Source organism: Mobula birostris, chromosome 3 (genome assembly GCF_030028105.1).
Source record: "Mobula birostris isolate sMobBir1 chromosome 3, sMobBir1.hap1, whole genome shotgun sequence".
NCBI lineage: Eukaryota > Metazoa > Chordata > Chondrichthyes > Myliobatiformes > Myliobatidae > Mobula > Mobula birostris.
In genome coordinates this window covers 229,457,856-229,475,974 of record NC_092372.1, presented here as the reverse complement: position 1 = coordinate 229,475,974, position 18,119 = coordinate 229,457,856, and the positions used below count along the sequence as shown (strand labels likewise).

Sequence of the window (18,119 nt, the reverse complement as noted above, 5' to 3'; positions counted from 1 at the left end):
TGTCTTCTACAACCTCACCATAACATCCCAACTCCTATACTTAATACTTTGATTTATGAATGCCAGAATGCCAAAAGCCTTCTTTACAACCCTGTCTACCTGTGACGCCACTTTCAGGGAAATATGTATCTGAACCCCCAGATCTCTTTGTTCCTCCACACTCCTCAGTGCCCTACCATTTACTATGTATGTCCTACCTTGATTTGTCCTTCCAAAATGCAACACCTCACACTTGTCTGCATTAAATTCCATCTGCCATTTTCTGGCCCTTTTTTCCAGTTGGTCCAGATCCCTCTGCAAGCTTTGAAAGCCTTCCTCGCTGTCCACAACCCTTCCAATCTTAGTGTCATCAGCAAACTTGCTGATCCAATTTACCACATTATCATCTAGATCATTGATATAGACAACAAACAACAATGGTCCCAGCACAGATTCTTGAGGCACACCACTAGTCACAAGCCTCCAGTCTGAGAAGCAATCATCCACTACCACTCTCTGTCTTCTCCCACACAGCCAATTTCAAATCCAGTTTACAACCTCTCCATGGATGCCTAGTGTCTGTACCTTCTGAACTAACCTCCCATGTGGGACCTTGTCAGAGGCCGTCGACAACATCCACAGCCTTTCCTTCGTCTACTTTCTTGATAACCTCCTCAAAAAATTCTACAAGATTCGTTAAACACGATCTACCACGCACAAAGCCATGCTGACTATCCTTAAACAGCCTTTGGCTGTCCAAATACTTGTATATCCGATCTCTCAGAACACCTTCCAATAATTTACCTAGTACTGATGTCAGGCCCGACGCTGACTCCCTCGGCCTGAGTCGACGTAGTAGTAGCAGTAGTAGTAGATGTCAGGCTCACCGGCTTGTATTTACCTGGTTTACTTTTGGAGCCTTTTTTAAACAACTGAACAACATGAGCTACCCTCCAATCCTCCGGCACCATACCCGTGGCTAAGGACATTTTAAATATTTCTGCCAGGGCCTCTGCAATTTCTACACTAGTCTCTCTCAAGGTCAGAAGAAACATCACGTCAGGCCCGGGGGATTTATCTACCTTTATTCGCTGTAAGGCAGCAAGCACCAGGCAGGATGTTGGAATGCTCCTCTTGCAGGATGTGGGAAGTCAGGGAGCCCTCCGGTGTCCCTGACAACGACACCTGCAAGAAGTGCATCCAGCTGCAGCTCCTGACAAACCGCGTTAGGGAACTGGAGCAGGAGCTGGATGATCTGCGGATCATTCGGGAGAATGAGGAGATTATAGATAGTAGCTACAGGGAGGTAGTTACGCCAAAGGAGCAGAGGACAGGAAATTGGGTCACTGTCAGGCGAGGGAAGAGGAAAGGGCAGGCAGAGCAGGGTTCCCCTGTGGCCATTCCCCTCAACAACAAGTATACCGCATTGGATACTGTTGGGGGGGATGACTTACCTGGGACAAGCTGCAGTAGCCGGATCTCTGGCACTGGGTCTGGCTCTGCACTGCAGAGGGGAGGGGGGAAAAAGAGGAGAGCGGTATTGATAGGGGACTCGATAGTTAGAGCTGCAGAGAGGAGGTTCTGTGGTCGTGACAGAGAATCCAGGATGGTTTGTTGCCTCCCGGGTGCCAGGGTCAAGGATGTCTCTGATCGCTTGCCTGACATTCTGAAGTGGGAGGGTGATCAGCCAGATGTCGTGGTGCACATCGGTACCAATGACATAGCAAGGAAGAGTGAAGAGGTCCTGGACAGCAAGTATAGAAAGCTTGGTAGGAAATTGAAAAGCAGGACCTCAAGGGTGGTAATCTCAGGATTGCTACCTGTGCTAGGTGCCAGTGAGGGTAAGAATAGGATGCTCTGGAGGATGAACAAGTGGCTGAAGAACTGGTGTAGGGGGCAGGGTTTCAGATTTCAGGATCATTGGGATCTCTTCTGGGGCAGGTGTGACCTGTACAAGAGAGACGGGTTACACTTGAACTACAGGGGGACCAATATCCTTTCAGGGAGGTTTGTTAGTGCTGTTGGGGAGGCTTTAAACTAGATTTGCAGGGAGATAGGAACCAGAGTGCCAGAGCTGACAGTGTGGCTGGGGTGAAAATAAATGATGTTAAAAGTTCAAGCAAATCCGCTAATAGAAGGGTTGTGAGTGGTGGTAAAAATCTTCTGAGGTGTATATATTTCAATGCCAGGAGTATTGCGGGGAAGGCGGATGAGTTGAGGGCGTGGATTGACAACGTGGAATTATGACGTTATAGCAATTAGTGAAACTTGGCTACAGGAGGGGCAGGACTGGCAGCTTAATATTCCAGGGTTCCGATGTTTCAGATGAGATCGAGGCAGAGGAATGAAAGGTGGGGGAGTAGCATTGCTTGTTAGGGAAAATATTACAGCAGTGCTCGGGCAGGACAGATTAGAGGGCTTGTCTACTGAGTCCTTATGGGTGGAGCTGAAAAACAGGAAAGGTATGGCCACATTAGTGGGATTGTATTACAGACCACCCAATAGTCAACGAGAATTGGAAGAGCAAATCTACAGAGAGATAGCAGGCAACTGCAGGAAACATAAAGTTGTGGTGGTAGGGGATTTTAATTTTCCATATATTGATTGGGACTCCCATACTGTTAGGGGTCTAGATGGTTTAGAGTTTGTAAAATGTGTTCAGGAAAGTTTTCTAAATCAATATATAGAGGGACCAACTAGAGGGGATGCAATATTGGATTTCCTGTTAGGAAACGAGTTAGGACAAGTGACAGAAGTCTGTGTAGGGGAGCACTTTGGTTCCAGAGATCATAACACCATTAGTTTCAACTTGATCATGGACAAGGATAGATCTGGTCCTAGGGTTGAAGTTCTTAACTGGAAGAAGGCCAAATTTGAAGAAATGAGAAAGGATCTAAAAAGCGTGGATTTGGACAGGTTGTTCTCTGGCAAGGATGTGATCGGTAGGTGGGAAGCCTTCAAAGGAGAAATTTTGAGAGTGCAGAGTTTGTATGTTCCTGTCAAGATTAAAGGCAAAGTGAATAGGAATAAGGAACACACATAAAAGTTGCTGGTAAATGTGTGTTGCTTGAATTTCCAGCATCTGCAGAATTCCTGTTGTTTGAGGAATAAGGAACCTTGGTTCTCAAGGGATATTGCAAGTCTGATAAAGAAGAAGAGGGAGTTGTATGACATGTATAGGAAACAGGAAGTAAATAAGGTGCTTGAGGAGTATAAGAAGTGCAAGAAAATACTTAAGAAAGAAATCAGGAGGGTTAAAAGAAGACATGAGGTTGCCTTGGCAGTCAAAGTGAAGGATAATCCAAAGAGCTTTTACAAGTATATTAAGAGCAAAAGGATTGTAAGGGATAAAATTGGTCCTCTTGAAGATCAGAGTGGTCAGCTAAGTGCGGAACCAAAGGAAATGGGGGAGATCTTAAATAGGTTTTTTGCGTCTGTATTTACTAAGGAAACTGGCATGAAGTCTATGGAATTAAGGAAACAAGTAGTGAGATCATGGAAACTGTACAGATTGAAAAGGAGGAGGTGCTTGCTGTCTTGAGGAAAATTAAAGTGGATAAATCCCCGGGACCTGACAGGGTGTTCCCTTGGACCTTGAAGGAGACTAGTGTTGAAATTGCAGTGGCCCTGGCAGAAATATTTAAAATGTCGCTGTCTACAGGTGAGGTGCCGGAGGATTGGAGAGTGGCTCGTGTTGTTCCGTTGTTTAAAAAAGGATCGAAAAGTAATCCGGGAAATTATAGGCTGGTAAATTTAACATTCGTAGTAGGTAAGTTATTGGAGGGAGTACTAAGAGACAGAATCTACAAGCATTTGGATAGACAGGGACTCATTAGGGAGAGTCAACATGGCTTTGTGCGTGGTAGGTCATGTTTGACCAATCTGTTGGAGTTTTTCAAGGAGGTTACCGGGAAAGTGGATGAACGGAAGGCAGTGGATATTGTCTACATGGACTTCAGTAAGGCCTTTGACAAGGTCCCGCATGGGAGGTTAGTTAGGAAAATTCAGTCGCTAGGTATACATGGAGAGGTGGTAAATTGGATTAGACATTGGCTCGATGGAAGAAGCCAGAGAGTGGTGGTAGAGAATTGCTTCTCTGAGTGGAGGCCTATGACTAGTAGTGTGCCACAGGGATCACTGCTGGGTCCATTGTTACTTGTCATCTATATCAATGATCTGGATGATAATGTGGTAAATTAGATCAGCAAATTTGCTGATGATACAAAGATTGGAGGTGTAGTAGACAGTGAGGAAGGTTTTCAGAGCCTGCAGAGGGACTTGGACCATCTGGAAAAATGGGCTGAAAAATGGCAGATGGAGTTTAATACAGACAAGTGTGAGGTATTGCACGTTGGAAGGACAAACCAAGGTAGAACATACAGGGTTAATGGTAAGGCACTGAAGAGTGCAGTGGAACAGAGGGATCTGGGAATACAGATACAAAATTCCCTAAAAGTGGCGTCACAGGTAGATAGGGTCGTAAAGAGAGCTTTTGGTACATTGGCCTTTATAAATCGAAGTATTGAGTATAAGAGCTGGAATGTTATGATGAGGTTGTATCAGGCATTGGTGAAGCCGAATCTGGAGTATTGTGTTCAGTTTTGGTCACCAAATTACAGGAAGGATATAAATAAGGTTGAAAGAGTGCAGAGAAGGTTTACAAGGATGTTGCCGGGACTTGAGAAACTCAGTTACAGAGAAAGGTTGAATAGGTTAGGACTTTATTCCCTAGAGCGTAGAAGAATGAGGGGAGATTTGATAGAGGTATATAAAATTATGATGGGTATAGATAGAGTGAATGCAAGCAGGCTTTTTCCACTGAGGCAAGGGGAGAAAAAAACCAGAGGACATGGGTTAAGGGTGAGGGGGGAAAAGTTTAAAGGGAACATTAGGGGGGGCTTTTTCACACAGAGAGTGGTGGGAGTATGGAGTGAGCTGCCAGACGAGGTGGTAAATGCGGGTTCTTTTTTAACTTTTAAGAATAAATTGGACAGATACATGGATGGGAGGTGTATGGAGGGATATGGTCCGTGTGCAGGTCAGTGGGACTAGGCAGAAAATGGTTCCGCACAGCCAAGGAGGGCCAAAAGGCCTGTTTCTGTGCTGTAGTTTTTCTGTGGTTTCTATGGTTTCTACCTCCTCCTCTTTAATCTCTATATGGTCTATGACACTGCTGCTTGTTTCCCTTCCTTCCCTATACGCTATGCCAGTTTCCTGAGTAAATACTGATGCAAAAAAACTGTTTAAGATCTCCCCCATTTCGTGAGTCTCCACACATAGACGACCACCCTGATCTTCTAGGGGACCAATTTTGTCCCTTACTATCGTTTTACTCTCATATACTTGTAGAAACCCTTTGGAATTATTGTTGTTGTTGTTGTTGTTCGTCCATCGTACGTCGATGAGGACCTCGACACCATAATGATGGTCTCGAGACTAGCGTGTGACTTGGATTTAAGTGAGGGAGAGTTGCACAACGTCAGCCTCACTCTCTTCCCAATTCCCATCTGGATCCAGTGGCAAAGACAGAGTCGAGACGGCTGGAGATGGGACTAGGCGCAGTAGACGACCAGGACGACTTCTGTGTCTTGTCCTGCTCTACACGTTCCACGATGCTTGCAGAAACCGCCTTCTTGACCGTTGGACCTTCCATTGGTCTCGTCCGCTCAATCCGCCAGAGTCTGTCTTCACTTGCTGGGATAGAAAACTCCCTATCTCACCGAGGGTTTGAGACCCGTCGGCTACCCTCACCTGGTTTAGCCGGCTTGTCAAAGCCGTTGCCCGGGGTGTGGCCGCTGTGGCATGCAAACAGCTATGGGGAGCCACAGGTGAGAGCTGAGTGCCAGGTGGGGACCAAAGGTGGACTAACCGCCCTGAAAAGGACGCGACATGTTCCCCCACCAGAGGTGCTACCCCTCCCTGACACCCCATACACCCCCCTTTGGAATTATAATGTAGTGGCCATTACAGAGACTTGGCTGGCACCAGGGCAGGAATGGATTCTCAATATTCCTGGATTTCAGTGCTTTAAAAGGGATAGAGAGGGCAGAAAAAGGGGAGGAGGGGTGGCATTACAGCTACAGAAAGGGTGGGTAATGTAGCAGGATCCTCTTTTGAGTCAGTATGGGTGGAAGTCAGGAACAGGAAGGGAGCAGTTACTCTACTGGGGGTATTCTATAGGCCCCCTGGTAGCAGCAGAGATACAGAGGAGCAGATTGGGGGACAGATTTTGGAAAGGTGCAAAAATAACAGGGTTGTTATCATGGGTGACTTTAACTTCCCTAATATTGATTGGCACCTGATTAGTTCCAAGGGCTTAGATGGGGCAGAGTTTGTTAAGTGTGTCCAGGATGGATTCCTGTCACAGTATGTGGACAGGCCAACTAGGGGGAATGCCATACTAGATCTAGTACTAGGTAATGAACCGGGTCAGGTCATAGATCTCTCAGTGGGTGAGCATCTGGGGGACAGTGACCACCGCTCCCTGGCCTTTAGCATTATCATGGAAAAGGATAGAATCGGAGAGGACAGGAAAATTTTTAATTGGGGAAGGGCAAATTATGAGGCTATAAGGCTAGAACTTACGGGTGTGAATTGGGATGATGTTTTTGCAGGGAAATGTACTATGGACATGTGGTCGATGTTTGGAGATCTCTGTAGGATGTTAGGGATAAATTTGTCCCAGTAAGGAAGATAAAGAATGGTAGGGTGAGGGAACCATAGGTGACAAGTGAGGTGGAAAATCTAGTCAGGTGGAAGAAGGCAGCATACATGAGGTTTAGGAAGCAAGGATCAGATGGGTCTATTGAGGAATATAGGGAAGCAAGAAAGGAGCTTAAGAAGGGGCTGAGAAGAGCAAGAAGGGGGCATGAGAAGGCCTTGGCAATTAGGGTAAAGGAAAACCCCAAGGCATTCTTCAATTATCTGAAGAAAAAAGAGGATGACAGGAGTGAAGGTAGGACCGATTAGAGATAAAGGTGGGAAGATATGCCTGGAGGCTGTGGAAGTGAGTGAGGTCCTCAATGAATACTTCTCTTCAGTATTCACCAATGAGAGGGAACTTGATGACAGTGAGGACAATATGAGTGAGGTTGATGTTCTGGAGCATGTTGATATTAAGGGAGAGGAGGTGTTGGAGTTGTTAAAATACATTAGGACGGATAAGTCCCCGGGGCCTGATGGAATATTCCCCAGGCTGCTCCACGAGGCGAGGGAAGAGATTGCTGAGCCTCTGGCTAGGATCTTTATGTCCTCGTTGTCCACGGGAATGGTACCGGAGGCTTGGAGGGAGGTGAATGTTGTCCCCTTGTTCAAAAAAGGTAGTAGGGATAGTCCGAGTAATTATAGACCAGTGAGCCTTACGTCTGTGGTGGGAAAGCTGTTGGAAAAGATTCTTAGAGATAGGATCTATGAGCATTTAGGGAATCATGGTCTGATCAGGGTAAGTTAGCATGGCTTTGTGAAGGGCAGATCGTGTCTAACAAGCCTGATAGAGTTCTTTGAGGAGGTGACCAGGCATATAGATGAGGGTAGTGCAGTGGATGTGATCTATATGGATTTTAGTAAGGTATTTGACAAGGTTCCACACGGTAGGCTTATTCAGAAAGTCAGAAGGCATGGGATCCAGGGAAGTTCGGCCGGGTGGATTCAGAATTGGCTTGCCTGCAGTAGGCAGAGGGTGGTGGTGGAGGGAGTACATTCAGATTGGAGGATTGTGACTAGTGGTGTCCCACAAGAATCTGTTCTGGGACCTCTACTTTTCGTGAGTTTTATTAATGACCTGAATGTGGGGGTAGAAGGGTGGGTTGGTAAGTTTGCAGATGACACAAAGGTTGATGGTGATTAGATAGTGTAGAGGATTGTCAAAGCTTGCAGAGAGACATTGATAGGATGCAGAAGTGGGCTGAGAAGTGGTAGATGGAGTTCAACCCAGAGAAGTGTGAGGTGGTACACTTTGGAAGGACAAACTCCAAGGCAGAGTACAAAGTAAATGGCAGGATACTTGGTAGTGTGGAGGAGCAGAAGGATCTTGGGGTACATGTCCACAGATCCCTGAAAGTTGCCTCACAGGTAATTAGGAAAGCTTATGGGGTGTTAGCTTTCATAAGTCGAGGGATAGAGTTTAAGAGTTGCGATGTAATGATGCAGCTCTATAAAACTCTGGTTAGGCCACACTTGGAGTACTGTGTCCAGTTCTGGTTGCCTCACTATAGGAAGGATGTGGAAGCATTGGAAAGGGTACAGAGGAGATTTACCAGGATGCTGCCTGGTTTAGAGAGTATGCATTATGATCAGAGATTAAGGGAGCTAGGGCTTTACTCTTTGGAGAGAAGGAGGATGAGAGGAGACATGATAGAGGTGTACAAGATAATAAGAGGAATAGATAGAGCGGATAGTCAGCGCCTCTTCCCCAGGGCACCACTGCTCAATACAAGAGGAAATGGCTTTAAGGTAAGGGGTGGGAAGTTCAAGGGGGATATTAGAGGAAGGTTTTTTACTCAGAGAGTGGTTGATGCGTGGAATGCACTGCCTGAGTCAGTGGTGTAGGCAGATACACTCGTGAAGTTTAAGAGACTACTAGACAGGTATATGGAGGAATTTAAGGTGGGGGGTTATATGGAAGGCAGGGTTTGAGGGTTGGCACAACATTGTGGGCCGAAGGGCCTGTACTGTGCTGTACTATTCTCTGTTCTATGTTCTATGTTTACCTTCACATTATCTGCCAAAGCAACCTCATGTCTTCTTTTTGATTTCCTGATTTCCTCCTTCAGTATTTTCTGACATTTTCTATACTCTTCAAGTACCTGATTTGTTCCTTGTTGCCTATACCTGCTATACACCTCTCTCATTTTCTTAACCAGATCGCCAATATCCCTTGAAAACCAAGGTTCCCTATGCCTGTTAACTTTGCCTTTAATCCTGGCAGGAACATGCAAATTCTGCACTCTCAAAATTTTGCCTTTGAATGCCTTCCACATACTGCACATCCTTGCCAGAAAACAACTTATCCCAATCCACTCTTCCTAGATCCTTTCTCATTTCCTCAAAATTGGCCCTTCTCCAGTTTAGAACCTTAAATCAAGGACCAGACCTATCCTTATCCATAATTAACTTGAAACTAATGACATAATGGTCACTGGACCCAAAATGTTCGCCTATATATACTTCTGTCTCCTGACCTGTCTGGTTCCCTAATAGGAGATCTAGTATTGCATCTTCTCTCATAGGTACCTCTATATATTGATATAGAAAACTTTCCTGAACACATTTGACAAACTCCAAGCCATCTAACTCTTTCACAGTGTGGGAGTCCCAGTCGATATGTGGAAAGTTAAAATCTCCTACTATTACAACTTTCTGTTTCTTACATCGGTCTGCTATCTCTCTACAGATTTGCTCCTCCAATTCTCTCTGACTATTGGGCGGTCTATAATACAACCCTATTAGTGCGGTCACCGCTTTCCCGTTCCTCAGCTCCACCCATATGGGCTCTGTAGACAAGCCCTCCGGGCTGTCCTGTCTACGCACAGCTGTGATATTTTCCCTGACTAGTAATGCCACTCCTCCCCCTTTCATCTCTCCCCCTCTATCATGTCTGAAACATCGGAACCCCAGAACATTAAGCTGCCTGTCCTGCTCCTCCTGCAACCAAGTCTCACTAATAGCAATAATGTCGTAATCTCACGTGCCGTAAGCTCATCTGCCTTACCTACAATACTCCTTGCATTGAAATAGATGAATCTGAGAACTTTCTATCACGTACAAACCTTTGATTACCATCTATACATGCAGTCCTTGCATGACCTTTATCCTCCTCCACCTCACTATCTGCTCTAACACTCTGGTTCCCCTCCCCCGGAAAATCTAGTTTAAACCCCCCCGGAGCAGCACTAGCAAATCTACCCGCGAGGATGTTCGTCCACCTCCAATTCAGGTACAACCCGTCCTGTCAGAACAGGTCCCACCTTCCCTGGAACAAAGCCCAATTGTCCAGAAACACGAAGCCCTCCCTCCTGCACCAACTCCTTAGCCACATATTTAGCTGCATTATCTTCCTATTTGTAGCCTCACTAGCACGTGGCATGGGTAGCAATCCTGAGATTGCAATCCCGGAGGTTCTGTCCTTCAACTTTGCACCTGACTCCCTAAACTCTCTTTGCAGGACCTCCTCCTCTTTCCTATCCACGTCATTGGTCCCTACATGGACCACGACATCCGGCTGCTCACCCTCCCTCCTGAGAATACCGAGAATTCGATCCGAGATATCGTGGACCCTGACACCGGGGGGGTGGGGGGGTGGAACAGACCATCCGGGATTCTCGATCTCTCCCACAGAACCTCCTATCTGTCCCCCTAACTATCGAATCCCCTATCACTACTGCTCTCCTCTTTTCCCTCCTTCCCTTCTGAGCTGAGGGTCCAGTCTCGGTGCCAGAGACACGACCACTGCAACTTGTCCCTGGTAGGTCGTCCCCACCAACAGTATCCAAAACAGTATACTTATTATTGGTGGGAACGACCACAGGGATGCTCTGCTCTTTCTGTCCATTCCCCTTCCCTCTCCTGACAGTCACCCAGCTCCCTGTCGCCTGACTTTTAGGGGTGACTGTCTCCCTGAAACTCCTGTCTATTTCTGCCTCTGCCTCCCGAATGATCCGAAGTTCATCTATCTCCAGCTCCAGTTCCCTAACTCGGTTTGTCAGGAGCTGCAGCTGGATGCACCTTTTGCAGGTGTAGTCATCAGGGACAATTGTGCTCGCCCTGACTTCCCACATACTGCAAACGGAGCACTCGACTGCCCTAACTGCTGCCTCCATTACCTACTCCTAAGTTAAATAAATTAATTAAAAGAACTTACCCGGCCTTAGCTCACTGGGAGCAGGCTCGTCCTGAGCCTCTGCTCGCCGAAGCATCTCGAGCCACTTCTCAAAGCTCCACTCCTACCCTGAGCCACTCACACACTGGCCGCTCCTCTTCAGTTACCCCTCCTTTTATTTGTCCCTGCCAATTATCTTGGGTACTCACTCCCTCTAATCAACGCTCTGGTTAATCCTCCACGCTCCTTTTTAAAGCACACTCACCTGAGCTGCTACCCAGCACTCAGCGCTCTCCCAAGCCCCTCGCTCCTCCTCCTGCTGCGACCCTTCCTCGATCACACTGTCCCGAGTCCCCGCTTCGCCCTCCTTTTTAAATCACACTCACATCATGACTTTGGCATCTCCTCAGACGAAGGGTTTAGATGGACTGGAGTTTGTTAGGTGTGTTCAGGAAGGTTTCCTGACACAATGTGTAGATAAGCCTACAAGAGGAGAGGCTGTATTTGATCTGGTATTGGAAAATGAACCTGGTCAGGTGTCAGATCTCTCAGTGCGGGAGCATTTTGGAGATAGTGATCACAATTCTATCACCTTTACCATAGCATTGGAGGGGGATAAGAACAGACAAATTGGGAAAGCATTTAATTGGAGTAAGGGGAAATATGAGGCTATCAGACAGGAACTTGGAAGCATAAATTGGGAACAGATGTTCTCAGGGAAAAGTACGGAAGAAATGTGGCAAATGTTCAGGGGATATTTGCGTGGCGTTCTGCATAGGAATGTTCCAATGAGACAGGGAAAGGATGGTAGGGTATTGGAACTGTGGTGTACAAAGGCTGTTGAAGATCTAGTCAAGAAGAAAAGAAAAGCTTACAAAAGGTTCAAAAAACTAGGTAATGATAGAGATCTAGAAGATTATAAGGCTAGCAGGAAGGAGTTTAAGAATGAAATTAGGAGAGCCAGAAGGGGCCATGAGAAGGCCTTGGCGAGCAGGATTAAATAAAACCCCAAGGCATTCTACAAGTATGTGAAGAGCAAGAGGATAAGGCGTGAGAGAATAGGACCAATCAAGTGTGACAGTGGAAAAGTGTGTATGGAACTGGAGGAGATAGCAGAGATACTTAATGACTACTTTGCTTCAGTATTCACTACGGAAAAGGATCTTGGTGATTGCAGGGATGACTTACAGCGGACTGAAAGGCTTGAGCATATAGACATTAAGAAAAAGGATGTGCTGGAGCTTTTAGAAAGCATCAAATTGGATATGTCTCTGGGACCAGACGAGATGTACCCCAGGCTACTGTGGGGAGGTGAGGGAGAAGATTGCTCAGTCTCTGACAATGATCTTTGCATCATCAATGAGGATGGGAGAGGTTCCGGAGGATGGGAAGGTTGCAGATGTGGTTGCCTTATTCAAGAAAGGGAGTAGAGATAGCCCAGGAAATTATAGACCAGTGAGTTTTAGTTCAGTGGTTGGTAAGTTGATGGAAAAGATCCTGAGAGGCAGGATTTATGAACATTTGGAGATACATAATATGATTAGGAATAATCAGCATGGCTTTGTCAAAGGCAGGTCGTGCCTAAATGCCTGATTGAGTTTTGTGAAGATGTGACTAAACTCGTTGATGAAGGAAGAGCAGTAGATGTAGTGTATATAGATTTCAGCGAGGCATTTGATAAGGTACCCCATACAAGGCTTATTGAGAAAGTAAGGAGGTCTGGGGACATTACTTTGTGGACCCAGAACTGGCTTACCCACAGAAGGCAAAGAGTGGTTGTAGACGGGTCATATTCTGCATGGAGGTCAGTGACCAGTGGTGTGCCTCTGGAATCTGTTCTGGGACCCCTACTGTTTGTGATTTTTATAAATGACCTGGATGAGGAAGTGGAAGGATGGGTTAGTAAATTTGCTGATGACACAAAGGTTGGCAGTGTTGTGGATAGTGTGGAGGGTTGTCAGAGGTTACAGTGGGACATTGATAGGATGCAAAACTGGGCTGAGAAGTGGCAGATGGAGTTCAACCCAGATAAGTGTGAGGTGGTTCATTTTGGTAGGTCAAATATGATGGCAGAATTTAGTATTAATGGTAACATGCACAACACGCTGGAGGAACTCAAGTCGGGCAGCATCTGTGGAAATGAACAGCCAACGTTTTGGGCCCAGACCCTTCGTCAGGACTTTGTCAGTCCCGTGTCCTGTGAAGGGTCTCGGCCGAAACATTGACTGTTCGTTTCCATGGATGCTGCCCGACCTGCTGAGTTCCTCCAGCGTGTTGTGCGTGTTGCTTTGACCTCAGCATCTGCAGAGTATTTTGTGTTTAGTATTAATGGTAAGACTCTTGGCAGTGTGGAGGATCAGAGGGATCTTGGGGTCTGAGTCCATAGGATACTCAAAGCTGCTGCGCAGGTTGACTCTGTGGTTAAGAAGGCATACGGTGCATTGGCCTTCATCATTGGTCTTCGGATTTAGTTTCCGAGCCAAGAGGTAATGTTGCAGCTATATAGGACGCTGGTCAGACCCCACTTGGAGGACTGTGCTCAGTTCTGGTCACCGCACTACAGGAAGGATGTGGAAACTATAGAAAGAGGGCAGAGGAGATTTACAAGAATGTTGACTGAATTGGGAGCATGGCTTATGAGAATAGGTTGAGTGAACTTGGCCTTTTCTCCTTGGAGCGACGGAGGATGAGAGGTGACCTGGTAGAGGAGTATAAGATGATGAGAGGTATTGATCGTGTGGATAGTCAGAGGCTTTTTCCCCGGGGCTGAAATGGCTGGCATGAGAGGGCACAGTTTTAAGGTGCTGGGGAGTAGGTACAGAAGAGATGTCAGAGGTAAGTTTTTTTACTCAGAGAGTGGTGAGTGCGTGGAATGGGCTGCCGGCAACGGTGGTGGAGGCGGATACGATAGGGTCTTTTAAGAGACTCCTGGATAGGAACATGGAGCTTAGAAAAATAGAGAGCTGTGCATAACGCGAAGTAGTTTCTAAAGTCAGTACATGTTCGGCACAGCATTGTGGGCCGAAGGACAGGTATTATACTGTAGTTTATCTATGTTTCTATCTCTGTAACCTCTTCACTCCCCGACACCCCACCCATCTCAGTAACTCCCCCTCCCTCTCCTACACTCTTTTTTGTCCTCAACATCCTCCCTCCCCTACGCTCCTTCCTGTCCCTGTATCCCCTGACATTCTTCCATGGCTCTGAAACCCCCTCCCTTACTGACACGCCTCCCTGTTTCTGAAACCCCCTCCTTCTCTGTCAGTCACCCACTCCCCCCATCTCAGTCTACCCCCTCCCCTGTCTTGTCACACCCCTTCCGCGTCTTATCACACCCCCTCCCCTGTCTCAGTCACGTCCCCTCCCCCATCTGTTCACGTCCCCTCGCCCCCTCGCAGTCACGCCTCATCTCCGTCACACCCCCTCGCTCCATCTGTCACCCCCCTTTAAACCCTTCTCAGTCACCCCTCCCTCCCCGTCTCTGTAACCCCTCCCACCCCGTCTCTTTAACCCCCCCATCTCTGTAACCCCTCCCTCCCCTTCTCAGTAACCCCTTTCCTCCCATCCCTGTAACCCCTTCCCTCCCGTCTCTGTAAACCCCTCGGTTACTGTCCCTGTAAACCCCTCCCTCACCGTCTCTGTAACCCCCTCCCTCCTGTCTCTGTAAACCCCTCCCTCCTGTCTCTGTAACCCCCTCCCTCCTGTCTCTGCAACCCCTCCCTCACCATCTCAGTAACCCCCCCTCCCGTCTCTGTAACCCCCTCCCTTCCATCTCAGTAACCCCCTCCCTCCCATCCCTGTAACCCCCTCCTTCTCGTCTCTGTAACCCCTCCCTCCCGTCTCTGTAACCCCCTCCCTCCCGTCTCAGTAACCCCCCCTCCCGTCTCTGTAACCCCCCTCCCGTCTCTGTAGCCCCCGCTCTCTGACAGTTGTACACAGTATTCGAGGCAGAGCCTCACTACAATCTGTCCAAGCCTTCCCCCTGATCTCCTTTTCCATCCCCGCAGAGCTACAGAGAGCCAAGGCCACGGCTCAGAGAGCAAACAAGGCGAAGAGACTGGCCAGCATCTGCCACCAGCTTGGGCAGATATTGATGAAGACTGGTGAGCTCCTGTGGTGGGGGGGTGGTCAGTATGTGCCCCACTGTGGGGGGGGGGTCAGTAAGTACTGTGGGGGGGGGGGGACTGTCAGTATGTGCCCCACTGTGGGGGGCAGTGAGGAGTTGCCCCATTCTGGGAGGGGTGGCGTAGGAATGTCACACTGTGGGATGGGCAGTGAGGGAGCACCCTTACTGAGGGGTATGGTGAGGGAGCACCCTACTGTGGGAGGGGTAGTGAGTGAGTACCACACTATTTTTCCACAGTGTATAGATAGCATATGGATAAATAGAGTTACTAATGTATATCCAGTCTACACGATATAGATTGCTTATTTATTTATCTCTCTCACACACATGGAAACATACAGTGATGTTAACAACCAACACAATCTGAGGATTTTGTGGGAGCCACTCACACATGTACCACACTTTCTGACACCAACATTGTAGGATATACAGTATACAGAATCTGTAGATTCTCTCTCAGAGTATCGGACACGCCCCCAGTCTCTCAGACTCGCCCACAGAGTCGGACACTCTCACAAACTCAGATACTCTTCCAGACTCACAAACAGTCAGTCTCTCTCTCTGTCCCCCTCCTCTTCCCCCTCCTCCTCCTCTTCCTCCTCCTCCTCTCCCCCCCTCTCTCCCCCCCCCCACTCTCAGAACAATACAAGAGAGGAACAGGCTGTTCTGCCCTCCATGTTGTGCAATACCACTTAATATAGTCATAGCGACATACAGCACAGAAACATGCTCCTCGGCCCATCTAGTCCATGTCAACCCATTTAAACTGCCTTCTCTCATTGACTGTAATGGGGTCATAGTCCTTTCTCCTGCTATCCATGTACCAAACTTCTCTCAGCCATTGAAATCAAGCTCTCGTCCACCACGTGCTGACAGCTCATTCCACACTCTCATGACCCCTGACTGAAGAAGTTCCCTTCCATGTTCCCCATCGACTTTTCACCTTTCACCTTTAACCCATTACCCTAGTTGTAGTCCCACCCTTTCTCCACCTCTCATAATTTTGTACACCTCTATTAAATCTCCCTTCATCTTCTGTGTTCTAAGGAATAAAGTCCTAACCTATTCAATCTTTCCATATAACTCAAATCCTCCAGACCTGGCAACATCCTTGTAAATTTTCTCTGTATTCCTTCAACCTTGTTTACATTTTTCCTGTAGGTCGGTGACCAAAACTGCAGACAATGCTCCAAATTAGGCCTCACAAATGTCTAATACAACTTCAACATAACATCTCATCTTCTGTACTCAATACACTGATTTATGAAGGCCAATGTGCCAGATCTTTCCTTTGCAACCCTGTCTACCTGTGGCACCACCTTCAAGGGATTATGGACCTGTTTTCCAAGATCCTTCTGTTACTGATACTGATCCTTCTACTTATGCAATGTCCAAATCTCTCCATTCTCTGCACAGTCATATGCCTATCTAAGAGCTTCTTAAAACCTCTATCGTATCCCCTTCTACCAGCACCCCTGGCAGTGCCTTCCAGGCACTCACCACTCTCTGTGTAGAAAATCTCACCCCTCACTTCTCCGTTCAACTTTCCCCCTCTGGCCTTATCTATTTGATATTTCTACCCCGTGAAACAGATTCTCTGCATCTCTGCCTCTCATAATCTTATAAACCTCTATCAGATCTCACTCAGCCTCTACTGCTCCAGAGAGAACAGCCCAAGGTTGTCCACCCTCTGGTTATAGCACGTACCCTGTAATCCAGGAGACATCCTGGTAGGCATCTTCTGCACCCTCTCCAAAGCCTCGACATCCTTCCTATAGTGGAGTGACCAGAACTGTGTGCAAACCTCCAGATGCAGGCTAACTAGAGTTTCATAAAACTGCAATCTATTTTCCTTTACTCTTGACAAAATGTGCCCAGAGGAACTCAGTTGTGTTGGGGAATAAACAGTCGACATTTTGGGCCAAGTTTGTAAACTGTTCAAAGCGGAGGTTGATAAGTTCTTGATAAGTCAAAGGTTACGGGGAAGAAGGCAGGACAGTGGGGTTGAGAGGGATAATAAATCAGCCATGATGGAATAGTAGAGCAGACTTGATGGATCAAGAGGCCTAATTCTGCTCCTATGTCCTACAATCTATTAACTCTGTGTTTCTCTCTCTCCCATAGGTCAGTTCCAGGCTGCCATTCAGGAGTACGAGCAGGAGCTGAAAGTGCTGGTGACTCGGAGTGATGTGATTGGCCGTGCCACCACCCATCGTCTGATTGGTGACTGTTACCTGGAGTTGAAGAGCTGTGATTTATCACTGAAGGTAATGTTGGGCCTTGGAGATCAAGGGTGAGGGAACTGTCGGGTGAGGAGTGAGGGTGGAGAGTGAAGAGGGCCAGGGTATGTCTCAGCATTATTGTTACTTTGGTGAGACTAGTGAGGTCACAATGTAGCACGGAAACAAGCCTTTTGGCCCACAATGTGTGTGCTGTCTGTGATGCCAAATTAAACTCTATCCCTTCTGCCTGCACTCGATCCATACAAGTATCGCAGGGCAGGCGATGGTAGTGCTGAAGATGAGGTTCCTGGTTTACAAACGGAGGCAGTGTGTAGTGAGGAGAGGCTGTTGATGGGGCAAAATTGCATCAACGGGGTGAGTTGCAAAAAGTGGACAAAACCGAAAAGGGTGAGTATAGCACTGAAGGAGTGGTACTGATTGCACGCAGAATACGGAATAAGGTAGATGAACTTCCTGCACAGTTACAGATTGGCAGGCATGATGTTGTAGAATCATGACTGAAAGCTTCATGTCCAAGGATAAAAATTGTATCAAAAGGATAGGCAGCAAGGCATTGCTCCGTTGGTAAAAAATAAAACTAAATCAAGAGAAAAAGGAGACGTGGGGTCAGAAGGTGTTGAATCGTTAAGGATAAAGCTAAGGAAATGTAAGGATAAATGTAAGAGTAAGGAGCTGGTGGTAGACCTGAGGAGAGCTAAGGTACAGGTGACCTCTGTTTCCATCTAGGAGGTCAGTGTGGACATGGTGGAGGATTACAAATACCTGGGGATACGAATTGACAATAAACTGGACTGGTCAAAGAATACTGAGGCTGTCTACAAGAAGGGTCAGAGCCGTCTCTATTTCCTGAGGAGACTGAGGTTCTTTAACATCTGCCGGACGATGCTGAGGATGTTCTACGATTCTGTGGTGGCCAGTGCTATCATGTTTGCTGTAGTGTGCTGGGGCAGCAGGC

The 18,119-nt window shown here is 47.2% G+C and overlaps 1 protein-coding gene across 3 annotated transcripts in view; it reads left to right on the top strand.

The window, feature by feature from the left end:
* LOC140195635 (tonsoku-like protein) overlaps nucleotides 1–18,119 on the top strand; it is a 158,328-nt gene that overhangs the window by 3,146 nt on the left and 137,063 nt on the right. For all 3 annotated transcript variants that reach the window (XM_072254311.1, XM_072254310.1, XM_072254312.1), the window contains exons 2-3: nucleotides 14,803–14,898; nucleotides 17,046–17,188. In XM_072254311.1, coding sequence (XP_072110412.1) covers nucleotides 14,803–14,898; nucleotides 17,046–17,188 — 239 coding nt within the window. The remainder of the gene's footprint in view (nucleotides 1–14,802; nucleotides 14,899–17,045; nucleotides 17,189–18,119) is intronic.